At 35.6% G+C, this 14,014-nt stretch overlaps 1 protein-coding gene across 1 annotated transcript; it reads left to right on the forward strand.

Annotated features, from left to right (window-relative positions):
- The first annotated feature begins 3,552 nt into the window (after window positions 1-3,552).
- LOC18431391 (Protein phosphatase 2C family protein) lies at window positions 3,553-8,266 on the forward strand. The gene is made up of 5 exons (XM_006841516.4): window positions 3,553-3,984; window positions 4,152-4,445; window positions 6,289-6,486; window positions 6,652-6,887; window positions 7,126-8,266. Exons 2-5 carry the CDS (start codon window positions 4,257-4,259, stop codon window positions 7,706-7,708), a joined length of 1,206 nt encoding a protein of 401 aa, XP_006841579.1. The 5' UTR covers window positions 3,553-3,984; window positions 4,152-4,256; the 3' UTR covers window positions 7,709-8,266.
- Window positions 8,267-14,014: the final 5,748 nt, after the last annotated feature.

Genomic DNA, 14,014 nt, shown 5'->3' on the forward strand with positions numbered 1-14,014 from the left:
GCCTTCAAAATCCTCGAGAAGAGAGTGTTTTGACATTAGAGACCTCTCCAAATGACTATCTCGACCTTGATATAAAAACAAAAAAAATCAAGTCTTAAAAATAGTGCATATTTTAAGATGTTTTTTGGACTGTCTATTTTCTAAGTGTTTATAGATCTGTACTAGTTTTGAAATTTAAAATTCTATAACTATGGATGAAAAAAATAGATTTTCAAGTGCTCATAAGATTTCTGACACTCCAACTATGCCGCCAAACAAATTTTAGAGGTGCGCCATACTTCTACAAGATAAGGATAGTGCCTTATAAAACCTCAACCATTATCTATGGTTTGGTAGTATCCCTTATAAAATTACTTGAGATAAACTTATTGTTAGTTTTGTATATGAGTTTATCTTATTTGACTGTAACGTAAATTTATCATTTTAAAGAGCTGTTTTTTACTTTATTCAAAGCAATTTGTTGAAAATCACATGCTTGTAGTCAAAATGATAAAATAATATTCTATTGATAATGTTAATTGTCATCCAAACAGGCACGAGAATAATTTCACTTTCTCAATAGCATTTACACATGAGATGAACAGCCCCCTTTCCTTTAGAGTAGCAGTAAACATTATTGTCTAGGTTCTTTTGGGAAATTAAACAAATCTAGGGTTAGGTCATATAGGGAAATTTATTTAGGGAGTGAGAGCAACAAGTGGATGGGATAAGTTTGAAGTCTATAGTTGAACACTTGCAGATGGTTTTGTGGGTGTTTGTGCCCAACACATTACTAATCTTTAATTGTGGTGGTTGAGTGACCAAAGTAATTATTCATTATTAATCTTTAATTGTTGTTGGTTGAGTACCCCAAGTAAGGGCCTTCTTTATATTTGGTATGTGGTTATACATTGGTAAAGTTCCTCCAATTATGTCCCATATTTATTCCATTGGTGGAATAAATAATTGTGACATGCATTCCACTGTGGTACTCTGTTTCATCCTATTTAAGTTTATTTTATTGTAGCAGTGGTTGATGTATTTGGCAATGGTGCTGGTTTTTTTTTATATCATTGGTGCAAGAATTAACAGCTTGTTTCAATTATTAAACTCCATTAATGATCTAGAATTTACTCTTCTCTCTCTTAAAGTCTAGAATTTACTCTCTCTCTTAGATATATGATAGTTCACTGTATCACTGTCCCACAGGAGCATACTGTGGATCTACTCCCTATAATCATCTCCCTCAAGTAATCATACAACATTGATAACTCATCTAGCAATCATCTCTTTCTCTCTTTTCAAAAATCTTTTTTTAGTCTGAAACTTTAGAAACCATATAAAAATTACTAGATAATTATTTTTTTAAAAAATAAATTACACTTTGAGTTTTGTGACACTTTATTCCTTTTAAAAGTTGGACGGTCTCTATTCAATATCGAGGCTTTAGTTTTTTTTCTAATTGATTTTTATAATATTGAGGCTTTAGTTTTTTTCTAGTAGATTTTATAATATTGAGGCTTTAATTTTTTTCTAGTAGATTTTATTTCGAGTTTTTTTTAACTGAGATTACTCTATGGTATATAGAGATTACGTTGTCTATAGGGTATAGAGATTACATCCCAAAATATGAGAGGTAAATGGATAATATAGTCGTGCGTGCCGGAGTAGGAAATCTTTTGACATATTCTTGTTAGATATCTGAAATTTAGGCCTGACGCTTCAATAAGGGAAACCACATATAAATCGTTGGTTCGTTGAGCAAACTCACGTGCATTTTTTATCCTATCCATTTATATTTAGAAAAAAAATAAAAAACAAAACCTGATCCTTAGATATAACCGTGTTATACGGACCTTAAAATTGGGAGTGGATATAATCGAATATATATCTCCAATAAATAAAGCCCTTCTTGCAATGGGCCCACATCGACCACAAATAATTGAATTTGAACCCCTCATCTTTCTTTTAAACTCCCTCCTCTTTAAATAAACTGATGACATTTAATGAACCTAAAGGAAAACTCGTTCATGAGTTTATACGTGTACAAATCTTTTTTTTAAAAAGCACTTCTTAAATATCAAGCTTTTTCATGAATCTTGGAAATTTTAGATTAAAAATCCATTTTTAAGATTAAAAATGGTTTTAATTTTTTCATTTTCATGATCATCTTAACCTGAATCATGAATCTGTAAAATGTTAGATTAAAAATCCATTTTTTAGATGGTTTAATGGGCCCCGCATGTATACAGTATGAGTCGGCTGACTCATAAAAACCCCATCCTTGACTGAATCGATCACCGTAAATTTTTATTGGCAAGGGGTTTCCAACATTAATTATCTTTGCCTTTTATTAGTTTCTTTCGAGAGATCTACGTAGATATCTTTTGTGCTCTGCAATTCGTCTCTTACTTTTTGAGAGCATGTAATGCATTTTAATTTTATTTGTTTTATCTATACATTAGATCAACTCAAATTTTAAGCTATTTATTTATATTCCTCACCACCTATGAAAATAGAAATAATAATTTAAATAAATAAACCTACCAAATAGCAAACTTTTGTATGATCAAGTTCTTTTATATAATTGTTTTGTGAAATATTTTTATGAAATATAAAATGGGTGATGCCTAGAAGTATGGATTGAATTCACCATGAGCTATAAAGGAAATAAAAATGAATTCTAAAAAATAAGATAAAAGCGTATATATATATATATATATATATATATACTAGCGACATGTTTAAGTTCTACAAAATATAAAAGATATTTACACAATTTCCCCTAATTTTTATTATCTTGAATTTTAGAACTAAAATCTCGTCCCCACTATAATTATTAATCTCTAATTCAAGTTTTTATTAATCAATTTCAGCTTTTATCTCAAATCTCAATCCCTTTCATGTCGGTAAATTTAAAGACGGCACAATAAATCTTAACACCAATTTCGAATATTTTATCTTGATGTGGACAAAATTACGAAAATATCCCTCTGCAAAGTTAGGGACTAATAAGGAAATATTCCAGAATATTATGAGGCTCATCGAAAAAAACCCTCGCAACCCGCAAACGTTTACGCGAAATACACCAAACCCCAAATCCGCGGCCGCAGGAGCAGGGACCGTTTGGAAAAATATGCAGGTCCGGGTACTTTCCCACCATAAAGGAGGTTGGTTGACGTCACCAAAAGCCATTGCGTCAACGAAAAAACAAGCAAATGGCGGCCACGCGACCCATATGTTTAGTAAATCCACCCACATAACGGGTGGTGAATCATAACGAACTGGTGTAAGTACTAAAACAATCGGGTGGCCATACCATGCTCGTGGCTAAACCGAGGCGGCAAACGTGTTGACGCGGAAGCGTCCACGTGTCCCCATAATATGACGTCACACTCGTTGCTTGCCTGGCTTAGGGTGACCAACACGTGCCGTCACGAGTAACAGAGTCCCGGTTTTCTACGTTGAAACCAACCGGAAGCGGTGCCGAGTCCCGGCGGTTAACCGTGGACGCGAAAGGTAAGAAGGATGGTCGCTGCTATAAATAGCGGTTGCCCCCATGTTTCGGCTTCTAGAGTTCACACTTTGAGTCTTGGAAGGAAAACAACTTATTTTTTCTTGTTCTCCTTAACGATTGTTTAGGGTTTCTTTCTCTGTATTTATTGCCTGCCATTTTTGACGAAGAGAGGTTTTGGAGCATTGTTTATCTGCCATTGAAGTTTTTTTTTTTGGGGATTTTTCGGGTTTTTTTTTGCACGATTCTTTTGCGAAGTAGGGGTGATTATTCTCTGTCCTCGGTTATCTGCATCTGAGGTTTCTAGGGTTTCGAGCCTTTACTTGGCCGAAACACGGGGCGATTCTTCTTAATTCTATTGGAGAAGTATAGATTCTAGCGTTTTCGTGCCATTGTTGTTGACTAAAAGCTCAAGAAAGCTCTCTAAATAGTCCAAGATCTGAAGGCTTCTATTGCTTGAAGAAACTCTCTCTTCTGAAAAGAAAATCAAGGTTTGTTTGCCGAGCTCCTGAACAGAATTATCTTATTTTTCCTTCCTTATGTGTCCACTACAAAAGGAAAAATTCAACTTTTAGATGTTATCATTGGCATAAGGTTTTCTACACTTTGATTTAGATTTTTCCTTCCATATTTAAGAGTTTTCTCTTGTATTTTGCAGGAAAACTTAAAAAACAGAGGATCTGAATTTCTTTCCCTGCTATCATCACTCGAAAAGGACTGAATTTTGGTGAGAAGGCGTTTTCTTTTGAGGTGTTACTGAATCATGGTAGTGGGAGCAGAGGTATGCCACCGGAACATTCCGGTGTTGGATGTTCAGTTCAATAGATGCATCACTAAGGGAAACAATATTCAAAAGATAGAAGAGATGGTTGAAATATCTTCTCCTAAACCTGTTCTTCGAGGGATTCACACATCTGCTACTGTCTCTGTTGAGGCTTCCCTTGCCGAACTGGTAAGATCTTGATCTTCTTTTTGAGATTTCAATTCTGATTTTTTTTATTGAATTTTGGGTTTTGAGTCAGAAAATCCTTGGTAACTTTGTCGGCATGGTGGGAATTCACATTATGTTGCCAATTTTTTTTGTCGGAATTAAATTATGTATCCCAAACTGGGATTGTTCATTGAATGCATAGATAATATTGGTACATCTATTTATAGTTGAGAATTGTTGTGTCCTGTTGTAGTCCGTTCCTTTGTGTTGCCTGCAGGAGACTTGAGTGTTGATTCACTGATAAATCTAGGTGTTAATGGAGCACCTTATGTTTTGCTCAATTATTTGAAATGTCAAGTTTTTGGTTTGAAGAGGTAGAAAGTATTATATGTGAACAGAATTATGAGCTGCGATTTCTGCTTAATTGTGTTTTTGTGAGGTTGTTGTTAAGGTTACAGGTGTCATAGTTTTTGGTATCTGTGTCACGTTAGAGATCCCCTGGTTTCTGATGGATATCAGTTGGGGTTCTTATTAGGATATGAGGGAAGCCCCTGTAATATCTCCTTTCTCACTTCCCTGAAGTCTTAATAGCCTGATTGCTGTTTCGCTGTTTTTGTGCATGTTTTGAATCCTTATGAATGCTCTTTGCATGTTTGCAGCTGATGTAACCTCATAGGTTTTTGTATTACTTGGTTCATGCTCTATCTTTCAAACATATGGGATATCGATCTGGTGACTTATGCAGTGGTTACATATTTCGGAGAATTTGTCTCATTTTTTTAATTGAGAAAACATGTTTTGATCTCATGAGGTTCACCTTGTTATTGTGCTTTTAAATTTCAAAAAAAATTGTCCTCCTTGCTACTTTTAAAGAATTTTTTTGTGTTCCCTTTTACGTCTAAAAAATAATTGCACTTACTGAAATTTTTAGAGATACCAATTGTTTTATATAAATAATTGCAGGTAACGTTTCTTTATTTTTTTCTCGCTTTGTCAAGCAAATTATTCATGGGATTGCTACTAAGTATGAAGACTATCCAGAATTCTTTTCTTTTGGGAAAAGAAACAGATTATCGAGAATAATCTTTTTTGAAAATGTGTTCACAATAGACCATCCAAAATTAATATTTTGAGCAAAGATTTGTCCCACATGCCACATTATGAATAATCAATTACTACTTAGAAATCTGCATTTTCTGGACACTTGAAATTTATTTTGTGTTTGAATTTTTCTTGTGCTTTACTGCCTTCGTGACTAGGTAATAGATGTAGGTGGTCTTGGTTACGCTTGCATATATAGACCGTACCCACCATTTTGTGTGTCATCCTCCTGATTCTTGGAAGTTTGTATGCATATACATATAACCAATTTTGGTTGGTGGAACCCTGGCATATGCGTAAGTATTTAGCGGTCGTATCGCAGTTTAAGGATATGAAATCAAGTAAAATAAGTTAATAAAGAACTCCTTATGCCATGGACAACTGTGGCATTAGGTGATCTTGTCTCATTGTGGCTTCAGTAGCTTGTTGCATGATCTCTTATGTGTGCAGAAGCTAATGGATGCAATCTAGTATATATGAAGTGCCATTTCATTGTTTAATACTTGCAGTTACTAGTTAATCATCCCCCAAATTCATTATTGAATTGTTGAAGTCGGAGCTAGTCCAAAACGTTTATTCATTCTGAATAGCACATGCTTATTGTTTTGCTACAGTTTTCATTATTATGATTTTCATTGTTCAGATATATTCTCTTTGAATTACAGTCTCAGAGTTTTATGACTTTCTCAAAATTTTCTGTCTATAAGTTGAATGACTCTTGCCTAGTAAGACACCTAATATGGGATGCTTGTTTTTCATGCAGGATCTAAGAGATTGCAACTCCATCTCAGATACCTCTGTTGACATGGGTGTCCTGCAATTCATCCCAACCATCCGATCTGGTAGCTTTTCAGACATCGGACCAGTAAGATGCATGGAAGACGAACACATCAGGATCGATGATCTTGCTATGCACTTGGGTTCGATGTTTAGGTGTCCCATGCCAAGTGCCTTCTATGGGGTAAGTTATATATAAAAGAAATCCCCCTCTACTCGATCACACAATATTATAGTGGTCTTTACCCAATTTTAACAAGAACAACACCATCCTTTCAAATCAACATTTCACTAATGGTGCTTTCCCAATGTACTATTGCTCAATAAAATATGAATTGATATGGTCCAGGTGTTTGATGGGCATGGAGGTCCTGATGCTTCTGCTTTTATGAGGAAGAATGCCCTGAGATTCTTCTTCCATGACACTGATTTTCCACAGGCGCTTGTGGCTGATGACACATTCATAGAGGGAATGGAGAATTCTGTTCGGGAAGCCTTCCTTACTGCAGACCTTGCCTTGGGCAGTGACTGTAGCATCAGTAGTTCTTCGGGGACAACTGTCCTGACTGCTCTCATTTTTGGAAGGTTAGAATTTTGAATGAATTTCACAATAGATGCATAAGTAAAACCAAAATGCAATTGATTCTGCTGTGGATTCGGAAATGAAAGGCTCCATTATTTTGTTTCCCTTAATGTCCTCTATACAAAGCAACAATTCTTCTGTTGTACTGTCTTTTTTCCTTTTTGGCTTGTGGTGTCCTTAACTACCCTATTGAAAAGCTGGGTTAACACTGTTTTTGTGCATTGATGTGTTCTGTTTCAGGCTCCTGCTGGTTGCAAATGCAGGCGACTGCCGGGCTGTCCTCTGTCGCAAAGGGGAGGCTGTGGATATGTCGCATGACCACAAGCCCCTCTCCCCTTCTGAGCGGCAGCGTGTGGAGTCATGCAATGCCTCTGTCGATGACGGTGGGTACCTGAATGGCCTCCTTGGCGTGACACGGGCCCTCGGTGACTGGGACATCAAGGGCAGTCCAACAGCAGCCTCCACTTCGCCACTCATCGCCGAGCCCGAGTTTAGGCGCACATTACTCAGCGAGGATGATGAGTTCTTGATAATGGGATGCGATGGAATATGGGATGTGATGACAAGTGAGAAAGCAGTTGGAATTGTGCGGCGAGGGCTAAGGAGGCATAATGATCCCGAGAGGTGCGCGAGGGAATTGGTGATGGAGGCGTTGAGATTGCATACATTTGATAATCTCACTGTTATTGTGGTTTGCTTCTCTTCACCTTCTTCGATAGGGCCAGGGGCATCCTCTTTTTGTGAGCATAGTAGGCCAAGGTTGCTCTGCTCATTGTCACCTGAGGCTCTTAGGAAACTTAGATCGTTGCTTTGTGATCAGTGATGTGATGAAGCTGCTCTGCAGCACACCCCCATCCCTCTCTCTCCCTTCCTCTGCTTGCTGCTGCTGAGGTTGTTTTGTATGTGAATTTCGATACCCGGCATGAATTTCCTTGTGATGCCCCGTCTCTCTCTTACCGGCAGTTCGGTGGCAGCTATCAGGCGCGGCGCCATCTCTTTCTGTATCTAATCTAGCTGCTGTTGACATGGGTTCATCTTGAAATGGCCGTCCATCTCTTTCTCTGCCTCTCTAAAGGCCCCTTGGTTGGTGAGCATCACCTGGGGGTTGGTTTTCTAAATGAGGGGAACTCTGTTTTGTGGCTGTTTCAGGGGCATTCAAAAAACAGCCAGCAGTTTTGTAGGGGTGTTGAGTTGTATTACTTCTTTTTATTTTTATTATTATTATTTGCTTTTGTTGTGTGAATGTACATAGATAGTACCAATGCCCTTTTGTATTTATTAGTGAATTCATTTAGGGAGGGATGAGGCGTTTTAGGAAGCTTGGTGTTTTGCTGTACTCTGGTTTCACGTGTATATAAAAATGTTTAATTCATTTGCGGCACGTGGGCAATATTCCTGGACACAGTGAAATGTCTTTGTATTTAGCAAGTTTAGATGCGATGGGGAGTCATATTTGATGAGAAAAGCGTGTCTTACCCAACTCTTACCTGTTCTTGCGTAACACCAGTCAAAGGGGTGGTGGTGTGCACGTCGCACCATGAAATCCAAAACTAATCGCCTGATAAAAAAATTGGGTAAAAAATATGGATCGGTAAAATTATTTCATGTAAAGAGATCGTAGATATATTTGATTAGGCTAAACAAATTGGAGTAAAAAAAATGGATATATTTAAAATATTAGAAATTTTGAATATATATATATGAGCATAGAAAAAATTAATAGTTGTGAGGAGTCCTATAAATATAAATTTCAAACATTCAATGTGATATATCTTTCAATCATATTTCAAATATTTAGTGATATATTATCTATTTTATTAGTCAAGACAAGTATTGGGTAGGGGAATTCAATTTTCATCTTTTTAGAAAGAAATAGTCTACCCCATACTTACTAATTATGGTCGAATAGAAATAAAAATAGAAATAGAAATTTTGTAAAACGGGAAAAAGATATTGAATTTTTTTTAAAAAAATCAGAGTATAATAATGGAATTTATTTTTTGAAAAGATTTTTTCAAATTTTTAAAAAATCACGTTTTAAACTTCTTGAAAAATTCACAAATTAAATTATTTTTCAAAAAAACCTGATTTTTTGAAAAAGTCGCCATTAAATTGGCGACTTACTATGGGTGCGACACATTTGCTGCCTGAGCTGTGGCAAAATAGTTTCGGTTATTTTGATCAAACAGCTAAGGGTGGCAATGGACCGGGCTGGGCCTGGCCTGGCAATTGTCCTTAAGCGCCTAGCCCCTGATTTTGTTAGAGCCCAGCAGGGCTAAAAAAACAATAAAAGAAAAATAAGAAAAAACAGAGGACCGGGCCGAACTAGGCCGCCGCTGGCCCTTGGGCTACAGTTTGTGGTTTGTAGCCTAGGCTCACTTTTTTTTTTGAGGGTCCAGTCGTGGGTGAGGCCTGGGCCAACCCTGCATAAAGCGGTCAAACGGACAAAGTTATGTATGGACTATGGAGGTCAAAAGGGCATCAAATAAAATATTATAATCTAGATATGCTCGTATATTCGAAAGAGGGGGCAGATAATAGCTGTTTCTAGGTGTTTAACATGACTGAGAATTTACACTCCACAACATTTCTTGGAAATAGAAGGGTGATTTGAATTATGCTCACTAAGACAATAAACAACCAGATTTAAAAATAATATCAGAACCCCCATTCCCACACTTATCTCCCCACTCCAACCCAAACTTAGAGTGCAAGTTAGGTATGGCAGGCCTCATTCCACTAAAAATTAAAAAGAATTGTACAAATGACAATAAGTTGTGTAATAATTTATCATTGCCTTCTAAGAAATAATTAAGTATGATGGAACTTAAAAACATGTACATGGGGAACATTGAGGTATCATGAACATTTCCTCTGCCCTTCAAAAATGGCCCTTAAATTATTCCTATTTTACTATGTGATTAATGGAATACAAAATGAATGATAGATGTGATAAACGATCGAGAACGGGTTCTAGATAACAACATGATTTCTAGAGTTTCATTTTTGTAAGGTACCAAGGTACCATTCAAAAAATAAAAAATAAATTAGCTTATCACTGATTTCGGAGTTTGATACGGCACTTTGGGATCTTTTTATTTGTGGTAACTTAGAGTTATATTATTTATAAAAGAAAAATGCTTACATAAGGTTGCAACCTTATACTGTAGAAAAAGGCACCTAAAAAATCTATCAAAAAAATAAAGGTCTCGATGTTGGAAAACCCTCTAATTGATTGTCTCGATTTCGAGCTATAAGGATTAAAAAAAAAAAAAAAGAAAAAAAAAAAAAAAAAAAGGTTGATGTCCAAAAGACGGTAAATCTTGTAATATGTTATATAGACAGTCCATTCTCGAGATTTTAATCTATTTCTAGATCTACTTGATCGGTACTATTTTTTGAGTTTTAAAATCAATAATTAGAGGTGAAGTAGATTTTCTGGTCAGCATTAAAATTTTCGATACCAAAATTATATGTCTCGATGAGCTTTAGAGATGAGACCACATACAAACCACATCATTTAGAAATAAAATAAAGAATAAAACTCTTAGAGATCATATGGGATATCCTTTTGTTACGTCATTATATGCTCCTTAACACTAACCTAAGATTTATTATTGCTTGTTGTTGTTATTGGCTTTGTTTTCCTTTTAGATTACAAAATAACAGTATTTGTCTCCAAACCCACCTCTAACTCAACTCCATTGGTGCACCTCCATGCTGGTTTGTGTTGACCTTCTTGGTCCAGGTTTAGCTACGTGTCTTATTCACACCAACATCTAATCAAATAGTAATTAATATGTGATTGTGAAAAAGAAAGAGGAGGTCACCAAAAGGTTTTAAAGCATTCCTTGCTGATGAAAGCGTCAGCGTTTCTTGCACGCGACACGTGTGGAATCAGGATCATTTCAATCCACTCTTTTATTATTAAATTATATACAGCCATATGTGTAATTGTTAGAGATGCCGTACACCAGATGCTGTAAATGAATATAAAAATTGTAGAAGGGGTATAAAAGGTTGGTTTATTATATTTATTTGTTTTGGTTTTTTGTGTGCCATTTGTTGTGCGTTTTGGCGTCGAGTGGTTGAGGTGGGTTGCTTTATGAGTAGGAGTTGTGATGCTTCTCCCATTTACTGGTGTGGTGTGGTGCGGTGTGGTGTGGTGCACAAAGCACGAATCGCATCGAAGTTTTAAGTGCATATCTCACTCATGCCAATCAATCAATCTTTCTTTGTGTGAAGTACGTTTGTTTCATCTACTGTTTGATTGCACGAACCAGACAAGGAACCCGGCCATGGGCTCGGATCCGAGCAACCTAAAACCGGTTTGAGTAACTGCCCCGAATTCGGCAAACCAGGGCTAAAAAGAGTTAAAAAATTTTGAAAATCGAACGCATATTTAAAATATAACTATACAAAATACATCTAAATAAGGATAAAAGTAGTTAAAAAATAGATTTTTTAAAAATCAATTTGCTCTTGAGGGTATTTTAAAAATAATTAAAAGATAAAAATATAAAAATAAAGTCAAAATAATTTCCAAAGCAATAGAAAACATTAAAAAGCATATTACAAACAAAGTTCTTATTTTTTTGGATTTTTTATTTTTTTTTTTAATTTTTTAAAATCCGGATGGTCAAGCTGATTGACCATCCTGACCGGCCAAAACCAACCAACCACGGCCAATCGCCGGTTCTGAGTAACCCTTACAGTTCCGGTTTAACCCGGCCGGGTTCTGAAATGTTCTCTCTCTCTCATTCACGTCTCTTGTGAAGTTGATGTCTTTGTCCCATCTCCCTCTTCGTATTTTTTAGAAAGGAGTGAAGGATTAAATTGATTCAAAATTGAAGATTTGATTTTTTTTAGGGCACCATTGCGAAATGGATTTTTATTTATAAAAAAACCTACCCGCAGGTGCCTCAATCTTCTTTTTTATACGCTTTGCATGAAGAAGAATAACTTGTTTGCTCTCCCAAGTGCTGTGTGTGATTTAGTCGATGTCATGCTGCCAAATGAAATTGCTAGTGACCCTTAAAGAAAAAAAAAATCTCTCTATATTTTTATTAACGCACCAGACTGATCCCATTTATTAGACAATAACTAAGTGGTCTAGATTCTTAAGGGCTTGTTTGATAAAATAGGATTTTGATTATTTAGGATTTTGAGAGTCCTGTAAAGGCTTTGCTGGCTCCCCATACATCTGGATTACAGGTTATCCGAATTTGTGTATTCTGATGTGTTTCAAAGAGATGGATATGTGTTTAAGCTTTGTACATAGATAGGAATACCAAAATTAGTTTTTCATACATGAAATATTGGGACATCATTTATATAAGGAGGAAGGAGGGATTTTAAGTGATAGGTATTTGTATGGTAAAATTTTAAAGGTTAAAACTATAGACGTGTTCGCTTAATACGTATGTTTTTTTTGTATGTTTGACCGTCCATTTATGGAGTAAAAAAGAAAAATTCATAATCTAATATAATCTGCAATAAACGTTGCACACAGAAGCTCTAAATATGGTAAGTTTATTTTTAGCAAATAAAATACAAGAAAAATGAAACAAGCAACAAGCAAGAAAAAGAAAGCAATAAATAAATAATAGAAAAAAAAAATATTAGAATTTACATGGTTCGTAACAAATGTAACTATATTCATGGGTGAAAACCATTGATGTTTTCCACTAAATCAAATAAAGAAAATTATAAAGCAATTACTTGAGAGAATCAGAGACAAAGCTCAATTTCTCACCAAGCTTTATTCTCTCTATAATTTTATCTCTATACAAAAACCCCCAAAACTTTCCCTTTGTTTTTTTTTAATCTTTCTCATACAAAAAGAACTTAAATAGATAAAAGAATGACCTCCAAAAGTGGTATCAGAGCCTCGTTTGGGGTATCGGTATGGCAGTAAAGGTTTCAATTATAAATTTCAAAGTGGAGAAATTTGATGACAAACACTACTTTTCCAACAATGATAGTGAAGAAATTTATTTGGCAAAATATGAATAATTTATAAAGCTCTCCAATAAATGTTGGCATGGTGAGCAATTGATTTTCATATCAAAGTGAAGATTGTTGGATATACTGATATAAAAAATCAACCACATTAAGGAATCCCATATTATGTGGGATTGAGATTGATATTGATAAGGTTTTTAAAGGTATTAGAAATCTAAAAAGATTAGGACTCTTGGATATGTCTCTTTGTTTTTTAGATATATGTAACATAAGAAGTTGCCTATTTAGTGTGTACTATTAACCTTTTATATATATATATATATATGGGATGAAAAAAGAATGGATATATATGCCCTATTTGGGACACCATATGGGAAAGATAGTTTCCTCTAGAGAGAAGATTGAGAGGCTTGTTTCAAGATTTATGAGTTTGTAGGCATTACCTAGATGAATCTGGATCGCATGTGGTCGCTCCCAATTAAGCTTGAATTGTTCTAATGGATAAGGATTAATTGTCGACTAGAAGATTTTCTTCAAGACTAGATCCCCAATTCTAAATTCTCTAGGTACACACCTTCTTTTGGTATGCTCGCTCTATTCTGTGATGATAGAAGATCATTTCTCAGCTGCTTAGAGTCGTTTCTCATCTAGTATTTCGAGGGTGGCTAGTCGATCTTCAGACTGTTGCTTGTAATCTAATTCCTTGTGAACAAGTATCCTAAGAGAGGGTATCTCTACCTCAATTGGAAGTACTGCCTCCATACCATAGACCAATGAGTAGGGATTTTGAGTGGTTTCTCCTTTTAGTCAAAGAGAAAATCACTTTCTCATTGCTCTAGCGTCTCTATCTAGTGTTGACGGTAACAGGTACCACAAGTAAAGAGAAAGAAGAACGACATATGACATCAGATTGAGAGACTTGTTTCTTATAGAGAAACAGGTCCCCATAGAGATTTAGGGTGGTTTTCCTTTTTAGTTAGAGAGAAAGTTAGTTTTTCGTTGCTCTCGCATCTCTATCTGGTGTTATCGGTAACGGTTATCAGAAGTAAATAAAAAAAAGAACGACATATGGCGTCGTTCAGGAGAGTGGTTTAACAGGGTTTTGCTCAACTTGGCTTTGTTAAGGGTTAGAGAGATAACTCTATGTCCCAAAATTTATGATGTA

Source organism: Amborella trichopoda, chromosome 2 (assembly GCF_054954075.1).
Source record: "Amborella trichopoda isolate Santa Cruz 75 chromosome 2, AtrichopodaSantaCruz75HAP2 v2.0, whole genome shotgun sequence".
Taxonomy (NCBI): domain Eukaryota; kingdom Viridiplantae; phylum Streptophyta; class Magnoliopsida; order Amborellales; family Amborellaceae; genus Amborella; species Amborella trichopoda.

What these genes read in the sequence shown, in the direction of transcription:
- LOC18431391 (XM_006841516.4), top strand. Translation starts at nt 4,257, where the DNA reads ATGGTAGTGGGAGCAGAGGTATGCCACCGGAACATTCCGGTGTTGGAT. An exon ending in TGCCAAGTGCCTTCTATGGG is followed by an intron (nt 6,487 to 6,651) that starts GTAAGTTATATA and finishes GATATGGTCCAG; the next exon opens with GTGTTTGATGGGCATGGAGG. An exon ending in ACTGCTCTCATTTTTGGAAG is followed by an intron (nt 6,888 to 7,125) that starts GTTAGAATTTTG and finishes GTTCTGTTTCAG; the next exon opens with GCTCCTGCTGGTTGCAAATG.